The 20,101-nt window shown below is 44.1% G+C and overlaps 1 protein-coding gene across 1 annotated transcript in view; it reads right to left on the bottom strand.

The window, feature by feature from the left end:
- Nucleotides 1–18,010, bottom strand: part of Nedd9 (neural precursor cell expressed, developmentally down-regulated 9) — a 108,943-nt gene extending 90,933 nt beyond the window's left edge. Inside the window, exon 1 of the mRNA XM_057788012.1 lies at nucleotides 17,922–18,010. Within this exon, the coding sequence (XP_057643995.1) occupies nucleotides 17,922–17,933 (12 nt within the window). The 5' untranslated portion in view covers nucleotides 17,934–18,010. The remainder of the gene's footprint in view (nucleotides 1–17,921) is intronic.
- Nucleotides 18,011–20,101: the final 2,091 nt, after the last annotated feature.

Below are 20,101 nucleotides of genomic sequence, written 5' to 3' on the forward strand. Positions count from 1 at the left end.
GTCAATGTTATCAGGGCACACATTGCCCAAGGCATTGTTTGCATGACTGAAGGCAGAAATGGATACCAGGTGACTCACTGGGGACCCGTATTCTTAGAGCATTACCTGGTTTGGGCTTGCCCTTTGGGAAACACCTCTACACATCCAGGCAGCGCCCCCTCCACAGGTGCCAGAGTATGAGCAAACACTCCCATGGGGGTGGCTAGGAATCTGAAGTGCTCTGTGCTTTTCTGTGTGACTGGGTCTTTCCTCACTAGAACTTTCCAAGCCACCACAGGAACAACTCTTCCTGATCCATTTGCTCACCACTTTCTAGCGATGGTGCTCAGCCAAAGGCTCCAGAGAGAAAACAACCGTATGCTTTTTTTTCCCTGCTTATTTTTCTAAAATTGTTTTAGAGCAAAACCAAATTGTTCTATTGAGAATAAGCTGCAAGATTCCACTCTGAATCAAGTGCGAGACCAGGTTAGACCTGAAGTTACTGCTCGTGATCAGCTTTGCTTGACCAGCTCAAGTTTACAGGCATCCTTGTCTCGAAGTTTTACAGGACTAACAGACGTGGTTTATTACTGCAGGTATGACTTAAGACTAGTGTTCTAGTTGCATTCCATCTAACCCCGCGGACAGGGAGTGTCCCTGGCATCTGTTCTGAAGTGTCACTCAGACCATGCCCTTAGAGTCTTGCTCAGACGTGGAAATGATGTCCCAATCTTTTGTCAGTCATCCGCTCTTGGCACAAGGATACTACGGCAGAGGTCACACACTCTGGATCCTTCCACCAGGCAAGGGTGTGACACTATAGATAAACCTCACTGTATCACTGTATTGTGATCCCTTCCACGGGTGCTCTCCAGAAGAACAAACTGAGTTTGCATTTCTCACTGATCAGTTCCTGGACCCATGCCCCCTTGGGCCCACTGGGTAGAAGAAACCATGCTCCAAGTAGGTAGTGCTGAGCTGAGCAAGACCTGCTGCAGCATGGGGAGAACCACGGCACATCTGTGCAGATGGCTAAACCCCAACTCCCCAAATGCTGACGAGAATATGTAGACAAAGGGATCTTTGTGCACAGTTGGAGGGAATGAAACTGGTGTAGCCATTATGAAAAATTGTATGCAGATGCCTCAAAAAAATCTAAGTAGAACTAGCATATGATATAATAATCCTATTACTAGATGTTTGTCCAAGGAAAATGACATTGGCTTATCAAAGAGTACTTGAATGCTCTTCATCGTCACATCACTGTACGCAATAGATAAGATATGGAAACAGCCTATGTCTCTGTTGATATATGAGCTGATAAAGAAGATATGAATACACACATACACATTTGCACATAATACATACTCGCACAGGCTGTTACTCAACCTGTAATAGTTCCTCAGTCATCTGGGACAACATAGACAAAACTGGAGAACCTTACACTATGTCATCTAAGCCAATGACAATAAGACAAACAGCCCACAATGTCATTTATATGTAGCGCTTAAAAAAGCTGGGTAGACGGGCTTTATAAGTGAGGAAGGGCTGTGTCTCAAAGAACACAAAGCTGTAGACAAGGCGAACGAGCTCAAGGGATCTCTTTTGAAGGACTATTACTAGAAACTGCTCAGAGAGTAGATGTTATGAGTCCTAAAAACAAAACAAAACAAAAGTGATCAGTATGCTAACTCACGGCAGTAGATATTAATTAACTTGATTGAAGCATTCTTCAATGTATTTCAAAGCATCATACATTATACCACAAATATACATTGTATATTTCTTTCTTACTGGGAAGATGGATGTGAACATTGGTGGCAAACTCAGCAGTCATCAAAGATTCTGGGACAGATGTAAATATGATAGGTGTTATCATGACAAGCTAAGAGTTTATTGTAGCTTAGTTCATCTGCTCAGAATTAAGCCTTGTTTTATCTTGTCTAGTGACAGAGGTGACCAGTGAGGAAAGAACTGGTTTTGCTGGAATAACAACCACACCGAACAAAGTGAGAACTGACACAGGAAGTGCAAACTCAACTTCCGCCTACATCAACAGGAAGAGAAGGTCACACAGTTTCCAATGTTTTAGCCCTAAGAAGCCATCTTGAATCCATCTTTAGCTACTGATACGGCAATTCTGTACACATGCAATACTGTCATGAATTCAAAATGTCAATCAACACATGAGATCTGAAAGTGGGTGACATCTCTCAGCCACCTAAATTAAGCATTTGAGAGATGATGAAATCCAGCAAAAACTCCATCATACTTGAGCAAGAAGTGGGTCTTCATTTATGAAAATGCCAATGTCATAGACTTTAAAAAATCACAATGCAATTAATGCCATTATTGATGTTCTACTTATGCAGCATTCATCCCGTGCTGGCCCAAATTATCACACACTGTGTCTCCTTGTCACCAGGATGCAGACACTTAAGCTGTCTGTTGCCACACATGCCTGTGCAGAATCGAGTCTTTAGGGTGTGCGTTATTCAGAGAGCTTTATCTGAGAAGGCAGTGGATTAACTATCGCCCTCTACAAACCCGTCCCATCTCATCTCCAGCTCTCCAGCTAGCTGATTTGACAGGGATGGGTAAACGAAGATGGTCAGTCATTCTGGACCTCGGTCTTGCCCCACTGGCTAGATGGTCAACCAGTCCCTAGATATGTGATGTCGGTTCATCTCCCATCATCCCTTGTGCTCTTCCATTCCCTCAGGGTATCTGGGCTTGGGCACTTCTTGGAACCACTCTCTACTCTGTGGCTGGAGAGTTAACTCAGAAGGGTCAAACCATTAACGGTGGTGTGCTAAGGTATTGGTAACCTCTACATGCAGATTCCTTTTACAGCATTCATGTATTTATACGTTATTATTATTATACATTCATGTATAATTCGTGTATGTATCATTAATGTATATATTATTCATGTATAATTCATGTACATATTATTATACATTCCGTATTTTACAGCATGTAGTATAATGTAGAATAGATCCTATATTAATATATAGAATGTAATATAGAATATAGACCCTCCCTCTCACTCTCCTGCCCTGTCACCTTCTCCTAATCTAAACAAGTCTTTGAGAACAAGGATGCATTGAGTACTTAGGACTGGATAAAGAACTACAGGGCGTGATTGCTTAGTTGGTACTGCCAGTACAGCTACTGAGGACCCAAGCAGAACCCAATCTCTAGTTAAAATCCTGTCAAACATAAGCTCACCAGGCCTCACTGAGCATCACGACCGTGCTTTGTCTGGAGGTCTTTCATTATGCTGCTCAGGCACTCAGCACGGGATCCTGGGAGGCATCAAGAGTGCGTTCCTATTCTTTCCCTGGGAAAACTTGGCTGGACTTTTGAGGGAGAACAGGTCAGGTTAGCTGCCATTGGCAAAGGACAATGAGCATATGCCGGAAAGCAGGGGCCAGAGGGATTAGAGAGGAGCTCAGGAAGAAGCAAAGATGAATAGTTTAATTAAATCTGGTAAGGGAATACGTGATTGTAGGATCTGGAAAAAACCCTAATGTCGGAAATGAAGACAGGCTCACTGCGGGGTCTCTGACTTAAGCAAGCACACACGTCACACAGAACAGGAAGTCCTGGGACCCTGGCAGGAACCTAATGTTAATCATTTTGGTGTGCAGACTAGCACAGTGGCAAAGCCTAGAGGAAGCTCGCCCATGGCAGGGATACCTACTGCAAGAGCCACCTCTCGCCCTGACACTCACAATGAGCTTCCATTGCCGCCAGAAGAGCCTCTGCTTCTCCCGACACCACTCAGTCCTAGGCAGGTGCTGAAACACCTGAAGGTTTTGTGGAGCCAGTGTGAGAAGGGCCCAGAATGGTTAGTCACATAGAAAGTGAGAGGGTGGACCACTAGCGTCTCCATTGTACTAAATCTCAACATTCATGAGTGAGAGGAAAGAGGAGGCTTTTGGGGACAGGGCAGTAATGAGGAAAGAAATGACAGACGACATTGCCAGCCAGATTCCAGGATGCATTAGTGAGGTGGTGAGCAGGAAGGGGTCTGTGTTTAGATCTGCAGGCGCAGGGTGGAAGAGGAGAAAGTGAGGAAGGCACAGAAGGGACAGGGACTAGTCCATGGAGATGGCGGGACATGCTTGGGGTCTTCCATACCTAAAGAACTTGTGACTTAGGAAAACAATTGAACTTCCACCGTCATGGTGCCAGCCCATCTTAGTTTTGAGAATGAGTACAGATGATGGCCAGTCTGTCTCAGGTGCCACCGCTTGCGCTAGGTAAGCTTGCTGGCTCCTGATGACTTCCCGGGTCCAGGGACCGTGACTGTAACTCACTGTACTGTCGATTGCCCTGGTGTCCCCATCGGCCTGACTCATCCTCTGTCCTCTGCTTGTGGGTTCCCTGTTCTCTTCGGCTTCTGTGGGTGGCCAGCCAGTGCCAGCCTCCAGAGAGAGAGAGAAAGAGAGAAAGGAGAGAGAGAGAGAGAGAGAGAGAGAGAGAGAGAGAGAGAGAGAGAGAGAGAGCAAGAGAGAGAGAGAGAGACTGGGAGGAAAGAGTGAGGTTGGGGGTTCCTTTCCTGCTTTTTGTACTCTTTCTGTCTTTCCATTTGTAGTGTGTGTGTGTGTGTGTGTGTGTATGTGTGTGTGTGTGTTTGTGTGTCTGTATGATGCTGGTTGGAGATTGAACTCAGCACCTTGCATACCCTGAACCACATATCCCCTTTTTGAAACAGTGTCTCATTATAAAGTCCAGACTGGACTCAAAATTGCCATCCTTTCGCTTCTGCCTCCCGAGAGCCGTGATGACAGGTTTGTGCCCGGTTGTGCTTCACCCGTGTGAACTGCACAACCTCCACCTGCCCTGAGTGCTGACAACCCTTTCTTCCCCTTCTTGCCTAGATTAGACTGCTCCCCGCAGTGGCTTACCTCCTGGGTGCCATAACACCCTGAGACTCCGACACCCGTCTCCTCACCTTAACCACCCAGAGCAAATCCAGTTCTCTGCAGGGTCCTGAGTACCAACCGTTTGTCTCATGCTGCCCTGCACAGGCTCATCTCATCCTTCTCACACTTCACACTTCCTTGATGAAGCTCTGGCACAGAAAGGTTAAGACACTCATCCAAAGTCACACAGAAAGCGGCACAGCTGAGGTTTGAAGCTAGGCTGAGCTCTGCACCCAGAAGCCTCTAACTACTGACTCCTTCTGCCTCTCCCTCATGTTGCTGGAGCAGCAGAGAGAAGAATGCAAGACCCAAGAGCTCTAAGCACATGCCAAGGAGGTTCATGCTCTAAGTGTATTTGTAGGAGAGTCTCAGATTGTATTAACCTACTTTATACACATTTCTAACAGGTTATTATCGTATTTCCAGTGGTCGAAAGAAACGCCTAAGGAGGTTTATGGCCTCTCCGTGCTCAGGCAATACCCCAGACTGAAAGAGCTCTGGGGAAGTGATCTAGGCACATATAATCCTTAGGGAACTCCAGTTTACTGCCTTGCTACAGTGGCAATTGCTAGAAGGCAGAGATGACAGATGGAGAGGGCTGGGGCTATAAGCAGAGTCCTGGCCATACATGGGGAGGATAAAGAGGAGCTTGTCGAATTGATGGAAAATCTAAAAATCACACAAAACCAAGCAGCCCTGATCAGTGATCACCTAATGCCTGGGCAAACTGGTCTGTGGACATGTTGCCACTTATTATTGCATCAGAGCCATTTACTGAGTCACCTAAACAAATAGGATGCTGGTCCATATGCTTTACTGAAGCAAAGGAAATGAATGTCCCTTAGAAAGTTTGCTCTTCCTGGAAGGTTAGTTACATCATTCATGTTATCCCCCACACCCGCCCTTTTAAAAACAGAATCTTGCTGTGGAACTCAGGCTGGCCTTGAACGCCCATTCCTCCTACCTCTCTTTTCTGGGTACCAAATAAAATGATGGCTTTCCAGATGACTGCAGATGATTTTTAAACCATTTGCATCCGTCAGCCTTTGGCAGAACTCAAGTTTCTTTGCCCTTGATTGATGGACACAAATGACATCACCGTGCTTTCTGGACAGATGTGAGCTTCCCAGGTTGTGGCACTGGGAGAGGATGAGCTAGCATCTTACTGTCTTGGAAGCAGTCCACAGCACCAGTGAAGGAAGGCGTCATGCGTGTGAGTGTGGGATGGGTACTCCCATCCCGGGGTCTTGCTTTTGGACTAGGCTGGACTGCTCCAACAGTAGACTCCAGATAGCAGACCAAACAACCGTTCTTTCTCTCTTGTTTCTCTCTGGGCCAGGCCTCTTGTTTATATCAGCTTGCTGAGCAAGCTGATGGTGGGATGTGACAATGGCTGACAAGCTGCCACCGATGGCTGTATTACCACTCCCTCTACCGTGAGCTCAGAAGACAGGGTGCCATGCAGCGGGACATTCAACAGTCATTGAAGGGACTCTGGCCAGCTAGAGTATGGCAAGCATGGCTCTCGCCCCTCTCCTGGATTCCCCTTGCTTTTCTAGAAATCATTAAGTTATATTTCTAAAGCTAGCTCCCAAGGTCTAGTCCCTTATTTGGCCCCTTCCTCCTCCTGAGCTCGACAACCAAGGTCGAGGTATTGAGGTACTGAAGTCCAGTAATCAAAAGCCCCTTTTGGCTCACCTAATTAACATGCCCAATTAAACACCCTATCCTAAATGTGGAGTTTCCCCTTGTACCTTGATAAACTGCCATTTTCCTATGTGCCAAGTCTGTCTCCTTTCTCCTCAGAGGCAGTTCTTTGTCCCTCCAGGATAAATACCCTGCCCCTTTCCCTTTTCTCCCTTCCCCTTCTTCCTTGTCCTTTATCTCCTGTTTTTGTCTCTTATTCTCTGCCCTCCGTCTCTCTGGGGCAAGTACATCTCCTTTGTGCTGAGAACTTGATCTTGGGGGTCCTAACTGAAACTTTCTTTTCAGTCATCAGGCCTGAGCCATGCATGACCAACAAATACGCTCTCTCATCCCCTTCACCTTGAAGAACCAATCCTGCAGCTCCTTTCCTCCTGCAGACGCCCTGGTTGAATACCAAAGGAGCAAATGCTGATACCAAAATGCATCAGCTCTCAGAGAACACAGACAGCAGTTGGGTGTGCCGGGGAGCTTAGGGGAGGGCTTCTGGGAGGTTCTGAGTGACAGTCCAGTTAAGGCTGGTTTCCAACATTGTCTGTGAATATCTGGGGCCAGGTCATTTGAGCAAAGGTCTTAGCCACCAGAAGTAGCAAGTCCTGAAGTCTTCTGTTTCCTCCTGCTTGATGTGAGAAGTGAGGGCTCTGGAAACAGTCTCTGAGGTTGAGTCATCCTTTAGGGGGGTCAGCCTTTTAGATTCAGGAGTCGTAAGGGGATATAATTAGTGGAGCCTCCTCCAAAACCCCAGACCCCAAGATGGGCAGTGAATAAACAAACAAACAAATAAAAAACAGTAATAAAGCTAAACATGGGGGATTGCCCATCATGGTGATTAAGCCACATAATCCACAGAACAGCATTTCCTTCTGGAAAATTCTGGTCAACTGGTAATGGTCAACTCAGGTGAAAGACATCCCTGAAGCTGTTAACTGAGTGGCCCAGTCTTCTCTGTAAGCCAACAATATATACTTTCTTGCTCTGAAGTACTATTATTGATAAGAAAAAAATCAGTTGATATTGCTAATATTTACTAGTTGATTATGGGGTGACAGGAATAGATCTAGGTATCTCTTGAGTTTTATCTTCATAGAGGCCTTCTGGAGGGGGGCGGTGCTGGGGTTCTCTGCAGTTTGCTAACCAGAAAACTTGATATTCAGAGAGACTAAATCTTCCAGGTATGAGCTCTAAGTGTAAGAGATGGAATTTGAACCAAGGTGTCTGACCACTCAGCCTTGTCTTTCCCTTAACACTCAAAATTCTGGGGCATGGGCACAATTGCTCCCCTTCTGTCCTTGTACTATGCTGCTGAAGGGAAGCCCAAGGGTCTGGGCCTTCAGCTCATCTGAAAGAGGAAATTGATCATTTTCTCTCCATTCCCAGGCTGAGGACTCTCTGAGTTCTCTATACACTGAAAAGCCAGAAAATGACAGTGAGAAAAATGCAAGAGAGAAAGAAATAAGGACACACATGCATTCAAGAACCAGAAGACTCAGTGCCGGTAAAAATGACAATCCTCTTCCTGAGCAAAATCCAAATGCAGTCTTTTGGCAGAAATTGAAAGACTAGTTTTTACTTCATGTGCAAATGTGTATGACCCAAAACAACTACAAGCTAAAAGCAAGACACTCTATAGAAGAGCTCAGAGGAACACAAAGACTCAGAGCCAGGACTCACAAAACCATGCTCATCATGACTGAAGGACACAAATGTTTACATTATGATTCATAACAGTAGCAAAACGAGAGTTTTGAAAATAATTTTATGGTTGGGGGTCAGCACAACATAAGGAACTGTATTAAAAGGTCGCAGTATTAGGAAGGTTGAGTACCGCTCCTCTAAAGACATTGCTAACAAAATGAACAAACAAGGCAGATGTTGGGAGAAAAGGAGAAAAGAAAACATCAGTTTGACCAAGCACAAATAGACGAGAATCTCAGTCTCAATAATAAGAAAGCAATCTGCTTACAGTGGGTAAAATAGTCGAATAGACAACTTTATGAGAGAACGCAAGGGGTGGAATTTAGGGAGATAGTAAAGTGCTTGTTCTACTATCACAGGGACCTGAGGTCAGACCCCCCAGTAGTCCTTAAAATGCAGGGCACAGTGACATGGGCCTGTAATCCTAGACCTGAGAAGGCAGAGACTTGGGGATTGCTGGAGCATGTTGTCTCGTCAGCTTGACCTGCTGGGTCAGTGAGTCCCAGGTCAGTGAGAGACACTGTCTCAGAAATGAAGATGGAGAATCATTGAGGAAGACACACAGTGTTGGCTTTTGGCCTCCATGGTCATGCACACATACACACACACACACACACACATAACACAACACAAGAGGATACGGGATGACCAAGAACCACATAAAAAGATGTTTTAACATCACTAGTCACAAGTGAAAACCAGAAAACATCACTCCACCTCTTTATGGGAATGGCAAAATTAAAAGAAAAATCTGACGACACCAAGTGTTGACAAGGGACAGTGGAGGAATTAGGACATTCTCATATAGCTGATGAGGATGCAATTTCTGAGAAAGTCAGGAGTTGACCAGATGCATACAAGGTATATTTCCTTACAAGTATTTTTAACATAAAGGTTTGGGGAACTTAATTTCTAACTGTCCTAAAATGGGAACAACTCAAGTGTCTTTCAAATATAAGCAGGTAAATAGCAGTACACTCATACAAGGATGACTACGTAGCAACAATAAGAAAGAATGAACTGCTGATATATGGGAAAACATGGATAGAAAAAAATCACATCAAGTATGTTGAGGAAAAGAAGTCAGCAGGGTTGAGGAAATGGCTTGGTCAGTATAATGTCTGCTGTGCACACCTGGACACCTGAGTATGAATCCTGAAGAATGCACATAAAAATTCAGGCACTGCCCATTTTGTTTGATGTTGGCTTGCTGTATATTGATTTTATTACATTTAGGTATGTTCCTTGTGTCCCTGCTCTCTCCAAGACTTTTATTATGAAGGGGTGTTGAATTTTGTCAAAGGCTTTTTCGGCATCTAATGAGATGATCATGTGGGTTTTTTTTTTTTCAGTTTGTTTATATGGTGAATTACACTGACAGATTTTCATATGTTGAATCATCCCTGCATCTATAGGATGAAGCCTACTTGGTCATGGTGGATGACTTTTTCTGGTGTGTTCTTGGATTCGGTTTGCCAGTATTTTATTGAGTATATATGCCTCAGTGTTCAGGAGTGAGATTGGTCTGTAATTCTCTTTCTTAGCAGGATCTTTGTGTGGTTTTGGGTATCAGGGTAACTGTAGCCTCATAAAAAGAGTTTGGCAATGTTTCTTCTGTTTCTATTGTGTGGAACAATTTGAGGAGTATTGGTGTTGGTTCTCCTTTGAAAATCTTGTAGAATTCTGTGCTGACACTATCTGGTCCTGGGCTTTTTTTGGTTGGGAGACTTTTGATGACTGTTTCTATTTCCTTAGTGGTTATAGGTCTATTTAATTTGCTTATCTGGTTTTGATTTGATTTTGGTAAGTGATATTTATCCAGAAAATTGTCCATTTTTTTCCCACATTGTCCATTTCCTTTAAGTTTTCCAGTTTTGTAGAGTACAGGGTTTTGAAGTATGACCTGATGATTTTCTGGATTTCCTCCATGTCTGTTGTTATGTCCCCCTTTTCATTTCTGATTTCGTTTATCTGGATATTCTCTCTCTGTCTTTTGGTTAATTTGGATAAAGTTTAGTCTATTTGTTTGATTTTCTCAAAGAACCAACTCTTTGTCTCACTGATTCTTTATATTTTTTTCTTTGTTTCTATTTTGTTGATTTCAGCTCTCAGTTTGATTACTTCCAGTTGTCTAGTGAATTTGTGGGTGAATTTGCTTCTTTTTGTTCTAGAGCTTGTAGATGTTCTGTTAACTCACTAATATGGGATTTTTCAGCTTCTTTCTGTAGGCATTTAGTGCTTATGAACTTTCCTCTTAACATGGCTTCCATTGTGTTCCATAAATTTGGGTATGTTGTATGGTCATTTTCGTTGAATTTTAGGAAGTCTTTAATTTTCTTTCTTTATTTCTTCCTTGACCTATTGGTGACTCAGGTGAGCACTGTTCAATTTCCATTTGTTTGTGTGCTTTCTGGAATTAGTTTTGCTGTTGAATTCTAACTTTAAGGCATGGTGATCCAATAAGACACATGGGGTTATTCTAATTTTTTCTATCTATTGAGGTTTGCTTTGTAATCAAGTATTTTTGAGAATTTTATAGATGAGTATAACACATTTACACCATTCCCATCCCCACTACTTCAGTTCCTCCCATCTGCCTACTATATCCTGTCTCAAATTCATGTGACTTATGGGATATTTTAATTGATATATACTTGTTCATATGTATGGGGGTAGGGTGAGATTTAGATACACGTGTGTGAATGGGTTACAATCAGCTCGGCATAATGGGTTTGTCCACCTCAAACACGTATCATTGTGCCAGAGACGTTCAAATCATCTCCACTGGTTTTCTTTTTCTTTTTTTTTTTTTAACTTTTTTTTATTAAAAATTTCCACCTCCTCCCATTTCCCTTCCCCTCCCTTTTTTCTTTCTTTTTTTTAGTTGTAAGATACAGTTCCCTTCTGTGCTGTATTCTCTCCTGCTAGTCTTCCTTTCAACTGCCTCTCCTGCCCCATCATCCATCCCTGTTCCATCTCTCCTTTTTAGACTCTTGCCCTTCCAGGCCTCTACTGGCCAGTGTTCTACACCTGTGAGTTCTTGACTCCTTCATGAGTGTGAAAGCTGTAACCGGTGTCTCCAGCCTGCCTCCTTCCACCCCAAGCCTAGCTTGTTTCCCTCCACACCTAATCTTGTTCTATTCATATGGGTGCAAATGATGGTATTTTATTCATTTCTGCAAGTCAGGACATAGTATTCTCCATAGGCTTTTTCCATCCCTTTAGCCCATAGTTTGTTTCTGGCTTGCAATACAGCAATTGTCTTGTCAGGCCTCTGAAGTCTGTTGAAGCATTAGAACAACCTTTGGATGTGATGCTGTCACAATGGCCCATGTCTCATTTAGAGGAAGATCTGAGGTGTTGCTAAGCAACAGTGTGCCTGCTCAGGTGGATCCATCCTTCACCGAGCTGTTATATTGAAGAGTACACAATGGCCTGAAATTTGTTAGGCTCATAAAAATAATTTCTGTCAAAGTGCTTACAAAGGAGGCAGCACCAAGCATTAGTAGGATGATATTCATTTAAGGTGATAAATAGAGTGGGTAAGTAGACCAGCATGCTTTGCAGCTCTGGTACAGGCCTCTTGGGATATCTGCAGTCAGAAGAGAGTTCTTCAAAACGGACTGCCAGTGATGGAAGGCAGTGTAGATACGACAGCGTATCAAGGAAGCACAGTGCCAGGACCATGCCTTCCCTAGGCATTTCCATGTATATGGGCTCCGCATCCAGAGGGCCTCCATCCTCTGATCCTCACAGTGATTTCTTGGCTAATCAACTCCTGTTCAACCAGTCAATTGACTCTCTGCTCATTGACTGGTGACCACATGCCCGTCCTCCTCACCCTACTCCGTAATTGAAATTTGAAGTACCTCTGATGGGGAACCTTGTTAGCCAACTATCTTTGAGAAGTGGGTTTTAGTTAAGGCATGGCTTCCCGGGATGGAGTGTGTGGCCAGGTGCTTGCTCTCCCTGCGCCATTTTCACTGGACACTGCTGTGTTTGGATTTCTCGTTTCCTGTTTTATGAGTTATAAATTATAACTTATATGAGTTATTTTATTTATTATATAAGTTATATGAGTTATTTATTATAAGTGTATAATAAATAAAAATATAATTGTTGTTTCCTTTAGCTTACCAGCTTATTTCAATGTGTGTGTGTGTGTATGTGTGTGTGAGTGTAAGCACACGTGTGTAGTTATCATGGAAAGAAGAGAATGAGACGGGAATGTGAAGAATGGAGTTGGTTGACCTCAAGCTTTATAGGTTTGCTCTTTCTTATACTTGATCTGTCATCTAGGAAATGAAATTATAAAGATATTGAGAAAGCTACAATAAAGTAATTCTGGTTACTACTACAGACTTATTCTTTGTTATTATTATTATATTTGTTTTGAGACAGGGTTTTACTTTTTAGTCCAGGTTAACTAAAAACTTATGGCAATCCTCTTGTTTCAGACACTCAAGTAATGAAATCGCAAGCACATGCTGCCATACCTGGATTGCTATTTAACTTTGTTAAGAAATGTACAGCAGACTGTATTAACACTTTGCAGCCAAGTGGCAGATACTATTTCTTTTATATTTATTTCTCTCTAGCTGTTATGGGAGAAGCCAGAATGGTAAATAATTTCTTCAAGAGCCTTAGAAATACGGATCGTATAACTGGCTGCTATCACGCACATGCTCGCAATCCCAGGACCAGGAAGATGGGGGTGGGGGGTGGGACTGTGAGTGTGAGGCTGGATTTGGACACTTATTATGACTCTGCTACATATCGCAAATATAACACACACACACATGCATACACACATGCATGCACACACAAATGAGTAACATACAGGTTTTTATTAGACTAAAGATCTATTTATTATTTTATCAAACTAATGATCCTATAGATGTGGCCAGTGAGGTGGTCCAGGTGCTCTTGCCACCAAACCTCATGACTTGGATTCACTGGAGACACATATTGTCCCAACTATTACAAGTTGTTCTCTGACCTCACATGTGTGCTGCGACCCACCCACCACCCATCCTGCCTAATAACAAAATAAGCACAAAAACAAAAACAAAATCCTGTAGATGTGCAGACTCTGATGGTCAGGTGAGGATGGGTAACTATCCTTATGCATAGATGTGTAACTGACTGCCAGCTCTAAAGGGTGCTAAGGGCTAGGGGTGGATGTGTAGATTTTCACACAAATGAAGGCTCTCTGCTGACAAGACGTCACTATCCCCAGGCCGTTCCCAGACTTGTCAGCGAGACTCTGGTTGCCTACACCCATTTCCTCATCTTTATCCAGTGTTTTTCGGAAGCCCCTGTTTCTTGTCACAGTTTATTCGACCGGAGGACAGCCCCTCCAAACTCATTTTCCCTCAAACCAGTTGGTGGCTGCAAGCCAAACTCCCTTTAAGCCCCATCTCCACCCTTTAAGCCTCTCTCAAAAGATTCGAGTCCAGAACATAAGCCTTCGGGGGCAGCAGGGCCTCTGAGAGCAGCATTACGCGTTTTCGGTTTCAATTTTTCTCAGCTTTCCCTGCACCAGTTGTACCTCCCTTAGGAACCAGGATGCATTTCCTGTAATTACAGTTTGCCACTGGCATTTGTGCCGTAAAGCTTGCTTCTGACCAGCTCTCGGGCCCACAGGCCCTGCCTGGGAATTGTGGTTTCAGGGTAGAGCGGCCATAGACTTCCCCAACCGGGAGCTCTGGAGATGAGGATCTGGGATGAAGGGCCAACACACATTTGGCGGTTACGAGCACTTACAGATTTTGATAAGACTGGTACAGGCAGGTGAGAAGCCATCTGGAATATTCTCAAAGGATGTAGGGTTATTGTTTAAAGAATGATTGAAGAACATGTGACCAGTCACCTCTATGTTGAATGTAAGGGGGGAGAGTAGGACTAGTGAGGTGGAAAAATATAAAATAGAGTAGAAGCGGGGAGAGAGAGAGAGAGAGAGAGAGAGAGAGAGAGAGATTGGGAGTACGAGATAGATATATGATAGATAGTAGGTAGATAGATAGATAGAGATGATAGATAGATAGATAGATAGATGATAGATAGATAGATAGATAGATAGATAGATAGATAGATAGGCAGACAGACAGACAGACAGACAGACAGAGATAGGAAGTATAGCGAGAATAGCTAGGTTATAAGGAAGAGTGTTTGCCATAAGCTGGGGGAATTTTAGGGTAAAGGAGGAGGCCAGAATCATGGACTTTGAAATGTATAACAGGCACCTGTGATTCTGAGGGGGCATGGAGGCCAGCACATACTTATAGGTGCCACAAGTAGCCCTATGTCCCTTCTGCCAGAGGGCAGTGAAATGACTCTTTTTGGTAAATGGGGACTGGTTTCACAAGTTCCTGAAAAATACTGGCATTTCACTAATGCCAGAAATCCTATAGTCCCTCTTGAGCTCATTTCTGGGTATACGGCCTGCCCTTTGGAGTCTGGAGAACTTGAGTTTCCTTTGGGTCTGATAAACATCTCCTTTGCCTCTTGAGCAGACTTAAGCGCACAGAATAAATAAAATGTCGACCTTGGCTCTGCACTGAACTTGTATCTACTGGGGAGAAAGGGCAATGTGTGTGGACTATTTCAGTCTCTGTGAAGTATGAGCTGGCTTTTTGTCCTCAGATTAACCACTATTCTTCACTCCAGTGGTCAGCTTCCTGCCTTCCTGTGTGGGGCCAGAGCCTGAATGCCAATGGGAGAACTTAGCCTTTGACAGTGCCTCTGAGCCAACCTCCTCGTCCTCCCCAGGTGTGCCTGGGTAAATGTTTAACTCCCAGCTCTGTGAAAACAAATCAAATTCAAACAACTCTGCAAAGGGTGCCTAGCCCTTCTCCAGCCCTCAGACGACCCTGCAGGTGTGATGTGACCACTCCACTGCCTGCTGACGTCATATTTGAACAGTGGCCTCTGGCTCTGTTTTTCTTTGCTGATTTTTTTTTTCCCAATGAGGCTTAGTTTTGAGAGTGTTTATAACATCCACACAAGTTTTCCCAAAGGATGGTCCTAGCCAAACCAGCACCTGAGCGATTTTCAACTCGTGTTGATTCTCAGTTTCAGCATGAAGCCTTAAAACTGAAACTATGCAGTATCTGGGAATCTTCACTATGGCTGCTGGCTGCTGGCAGCAGAAACCAGGACACCCAGGAGGGCCACTGAGACGTGTCTAAAACAGGGTCCCAAGGCCCAGCTCTCTCTCCTGGGTATGTGCGTCTTCTGTGACTCAGGTGTCATAAGAAGATCTTGGGGGCCTAGAATATGGTCATTGTATGAGACCTGCTTGATCATCGCAACCGTTCTTCCAGGCGGGTACCCTTCTCATCCTCATTTTGTGAGTGAAGTCAGTTAAGCCCAGAGCAGCTAAATACCTTCCTGAATCCCCGCTGCTTCCTAGCGGGATTCGAGAGCAGCCTGGCAGATCTGAGAGATGCATGCTCCTTCTTCCCCACAAGTGATAGAAACATTTGCTTTAGAAGTAGGCATAGCGATGAACACACGCCCTCTTTCTTCAGGTGATGATAACCATTTCCAAATATTTAAATTCCACTGACTGAAAGGTGAAAATTTATATGATTTGAAGTAAAGCCTGAGTATTACATGCTGCTTTTGCTAGTATGGAGTGGTGTGCATGTGTATGTGTGTGTGTGTGTTTGTGTGTGTGTCTGTGTGCGTTGTGTCTCTGTGTGTGATGTGTGTGTATGCAAGCTTGTGTGTTGTGTGTGAATGTGTATGTTGTGTGTGTGTGAATGTTGTGTGTGTGTTATGTGTGTGTGTGTGTGCATTTATATAAACGTTTTGGGGTGTTGAAATAAATTCAATGGTAAGGAAAAAAGATCTACCAGAAGCCTTGGAATAGATTCTCAAAAGACAGCTTGACTAAGCGCATTGGAGATTCCCAGCAGTGAACTTGTCTGGATTTGGGGTCTCACATGCCAAAGCTGAAGATCAACATCCATTTGAAACAGCCCAGTGCTGATGTTTAGCCCAGGGCTCAAATGGAACCAAGCACTGGCTGCGGCAAAGAGTGTTTCCGTCTCTTCTACTTTCGGTCTTTGTTTTTGTTTCAGTACATCTGGTCAAGTAGCTATTAAAAAAGCTAGACAAGCTAATGTTTGGTGCCCCATCTATAAAGAAGTTGATATTGTGTTAATTTGGAAGTTTTTTTAGCAAATATTCTGATTTTTAGTAAATTATTCCTATTTGGATTTGTGTTTCAGCTGAATGAAAACCTCTGAAGTGTTTGGTTCTGTGACGAATTTTTGCCCTAACATCCTAACACTACGGAAGGATTTTGTTTGTTTTTAAGACGGGGGCTCACTCTGTACCCCAGGTTGGCCTTTGTAGAACTACAAGGATTTTAAAGAAGTCATTACTTTACCTTAAAACACCATAGTAGTGTGAAAATTCAAGTGGTTTTTTAATGACTTCCGGGGCGAACTTTTTATTTACTTTAATAGTTAATTTAGATCTCTGTGAGTATTGTGGCTGCCCAGTGGTTTTGCTATTTGTCTGCAGTTGGTGCTGTTCTGGGTAACACAGAAAGGAGCTGTCTGGTGTCCAGTCAGAAGAGCTAGCTTTTCCTTTAGAGCACATCACTTTAAGAGCACGTCACTTTTCAGCCTCTAAATAGCCCCCACCCCATCACCATTTTATAAGTTTTGGGGCAGGGATCTAAAGAAGCCGAGCAGCTGGCTCTCAGCTGACACTATTAAATAGGACAGTGAGGTCCAAAATATAGCTCTCTATGACCTCCAGGGACTCTGTTCCATGCCATGATCCCTGCCACTTTTAGGAGTCGGTCAATGGGTATAATTGCATACAAGTTTATCTATTTATTTTTAAGAGCCTTTAGAAATCTGTATTTAGATAGATGCATTGATTTTCCTGTGTGTGTGTGTGTGTGTGTGTGTGTTGCTTCCATGATTGAATCCATGGCTTCCCTCATGTTTGGCAAGCACTCTGCCACCAAACTTTACCCCCAGCCCTCTTTTTCCTTAGCTGGCCTTGAGCTCATTCTGTGACCTGGGTAGGCCTTGAACTTCTGCTCCTCCTGCCTCAGCCTCCCAAGGAGCTGGTATCATAGGCATGAACCATTAGAAACAGCTGGACAGTTCAATCTGAACTGCTGCTACCCAAGGGCAAGTCAAGTTTCTTGTAGAGTGCTTTAATATGAATGGAGTAATTCAGCATGATCAGCACAGAAAAGATCACACACACACACACACACACACACACACACACACACACACACACACACACACACAGGATACTTCCTTGCTAGGCCATTCATTCTGAATAGTCCTAGTAACTCTTCTTGGTTTGCCCAGGCACCAGCTCTCCTAAGTCTCTCTGTATCCAGGTGACGACAACAGAGCCTTCAGGTGGGAAGTCGATTTCCTGTGCACACTGGCATAGCCATGTGAAAATCCACCAAACAGAGCCAAACCCAAAGGCCCCTAATGAGTGTTTTCTCTTCAGATATCAGTTCTAGGCTTGGAACATCAACCATCCCGTGGTTTGCGAGGATCAGGTCCTCCTGACACCGGAGAAAAGAGAATCACACGAAGCGTGTTTTCTGCCAGTACTCACCCTCGTCCACATTTTCTCTTAAGGAGCGTTGGCACTCTGGAGCTGCAGGATAGTCCCAGGGGTGCAGTCTACCAACCTGTCTCCTCCTTGTCATAGCTCCCCTTGAAGAATGTTGGGGTGCCTCTCTGCCAGTGCCTGCCCTCAGAGATTCACAGTTCACCAACCTTGAAGACACAAGTTGGAAATGGGAAGGTGTTTAAAACTCTGGAAAGGGTCAAGTCATTTTTGTCACTTTCAGGGTCACATCATAGTAGCTGGGAAAGTCAACTCTACAGTGTCATGAATGGAATCCACCATTCATTTGTTCGTGGATGCACATCAGCATAGAATGTTCTTGCTATGTCTACTTAAATGTCAAAGACACATAAAACATGGTTCCACCCTTAAGCAGCTCACACTCTGGACAAATGTAGTGACAAGCATCTTGTGCGTCAAGAGAGAACTCAAAGACGGGAGAAAATGATTAGGCGTATCTGGAGCGGTGGGCGATGTGACAGGAATGGGGGTCAAAGGGCTCTTCACTGTCTAGAATCCATGGCTTTAGCTTGCTTTCTGCTCTCCCACACCTTTTGCCTCACCTCAAATCCCCATTAAACCAATTCACCATGTTCCTGTTAATCTGTTTGAAGTGACCTCCAGGGCCTGCTTTACCTGTTACCGGTAGCTTGTAAGGGTCACCCAAGCCATGTGCTTTTCAAATTTCCCCGCAAGGAGAGAAAAGGGACATTTGGAAATATGAATTTTAAACAGTTTGGATACAAAGCTTGGATTCTGATTTTTTTTTAATTTGGAAGAAAAATCAAATTGGCTTTCAGAGTTTAGTGCTGGCCAGCCAATATTTTACTTCATTTTCAGCTCCTCACAGCTGTTAAGAGTCAGTTTTGAAGTGGGGTGTGTGTGTGTGTGTGTGTATGTGTGTATGTACAGACTCATATTAAAATAGACAGTCTTAGGAAAACCCTGATAGTTAAACCAGACATACTATGTAGAGATCTATTTGAGAATTGGCAATCTGAATCTTTGCAAGAGTAAAGAGTTCCCCTGTCAAGAACAAAATGAGGTAGGTGTTGGAGCCCAAACCTGAGGCATGGATCTGGCACACAGTAACTGCTAAGCTAACTCTCTCCTGAACCCTCTCAGCTGTCCTCACGAGGGGGACAAGCATTTCTAGGGCTGCCTTCCGAGCAGAGGGCAACAGGAGCTGGTCTCCACGGCTTCAACAAGGATGGTAACAGCCTCCTGCAATTTTAGCTTCGTAAACACAGTGTTTTCTCCTCTTGGCAAGGAGGAGGGCAAGGAATTTTCCTCTGAGACATTTGCAGTGGCAATGGCAAGGGGACAAGCGCCTATGACTCATTTACTCTGCTGAACCCATGCATGGTTACCCAAGCTTCTCCACCCCTGACGGAGAGAGAGCCAGCAGGGAGCTACAGGTCCATTCCCGGCATCCTGTTCGTGTCCCTGAAGGTCCTCACACCTGCACACATTCTAACGGCCAAACCGTCTGTGTTTACAAGGCAATCACTTAGGACTGAGTTCTGTTTGTGGAAGTCGGAGAGTACAGCATCAGAAATTACATAATCATATTTGTATGTGTAAGTGTATGTGTGTGTGTAACATACATATAGAAGATGATACACAACAAAGGTAGGTAGACCTAATGAGTTGTGAGTAATGTACTTGACACCCAGAAAAAGGCACGCAGCAGTGTTGGGAGCCTGGGAAGTTTCAGTGAAATCTCCCTACACATGCTTTTTAAATTTTCTGTCCAGTACTGCGGATTAAACCTTGGGGCTCATGCTTGCTAGGGAAATGCTTTACTAATAAGCTGCATCTCCAGACTTCTTTACTTCTTACTGAGCCAGGCTTCAGTTCCTCGGGCTGGCCTGGAGCTGGTGGTCTGCCTCCCCACATTCCTCTGCAGCTGGGACTGTGGACCTGTGCCGCCAGGGTCTCTACCACCCTTTCTCTACAGAAAGCAGTGCTGCCCTTAGCTCCAGGCAAGGAAGATTCTCTGTAGAGCCATGGGCTTTGGATTCTGAGTTCATGTCAGCCATGCGCCTTCTAAATGAATCTCGGGCCAAGAGTTAGTGTGAACGTGGAGACCATGCTTGCCTTTCAATACCATGTGTCAACTTAGAGGACATTAGTAATCCAGTCCAGTGGTTCTAGACACTTCC

This window comes from Chionomys nivalis, chromosome 13 (genome assembly GCF_950005125.1).
Source record: "Chionomys nivalis chromosome 13, mChiNiv1.1, whole genome shotgun sequence".
Classification (NCBI taxonomy): domain Eukaryota; kingdom Metazoa; phylum Chordata; class Mammalia; order Rodentia; family Cricetidae; genus Chionomys; species Chionomys nivalis.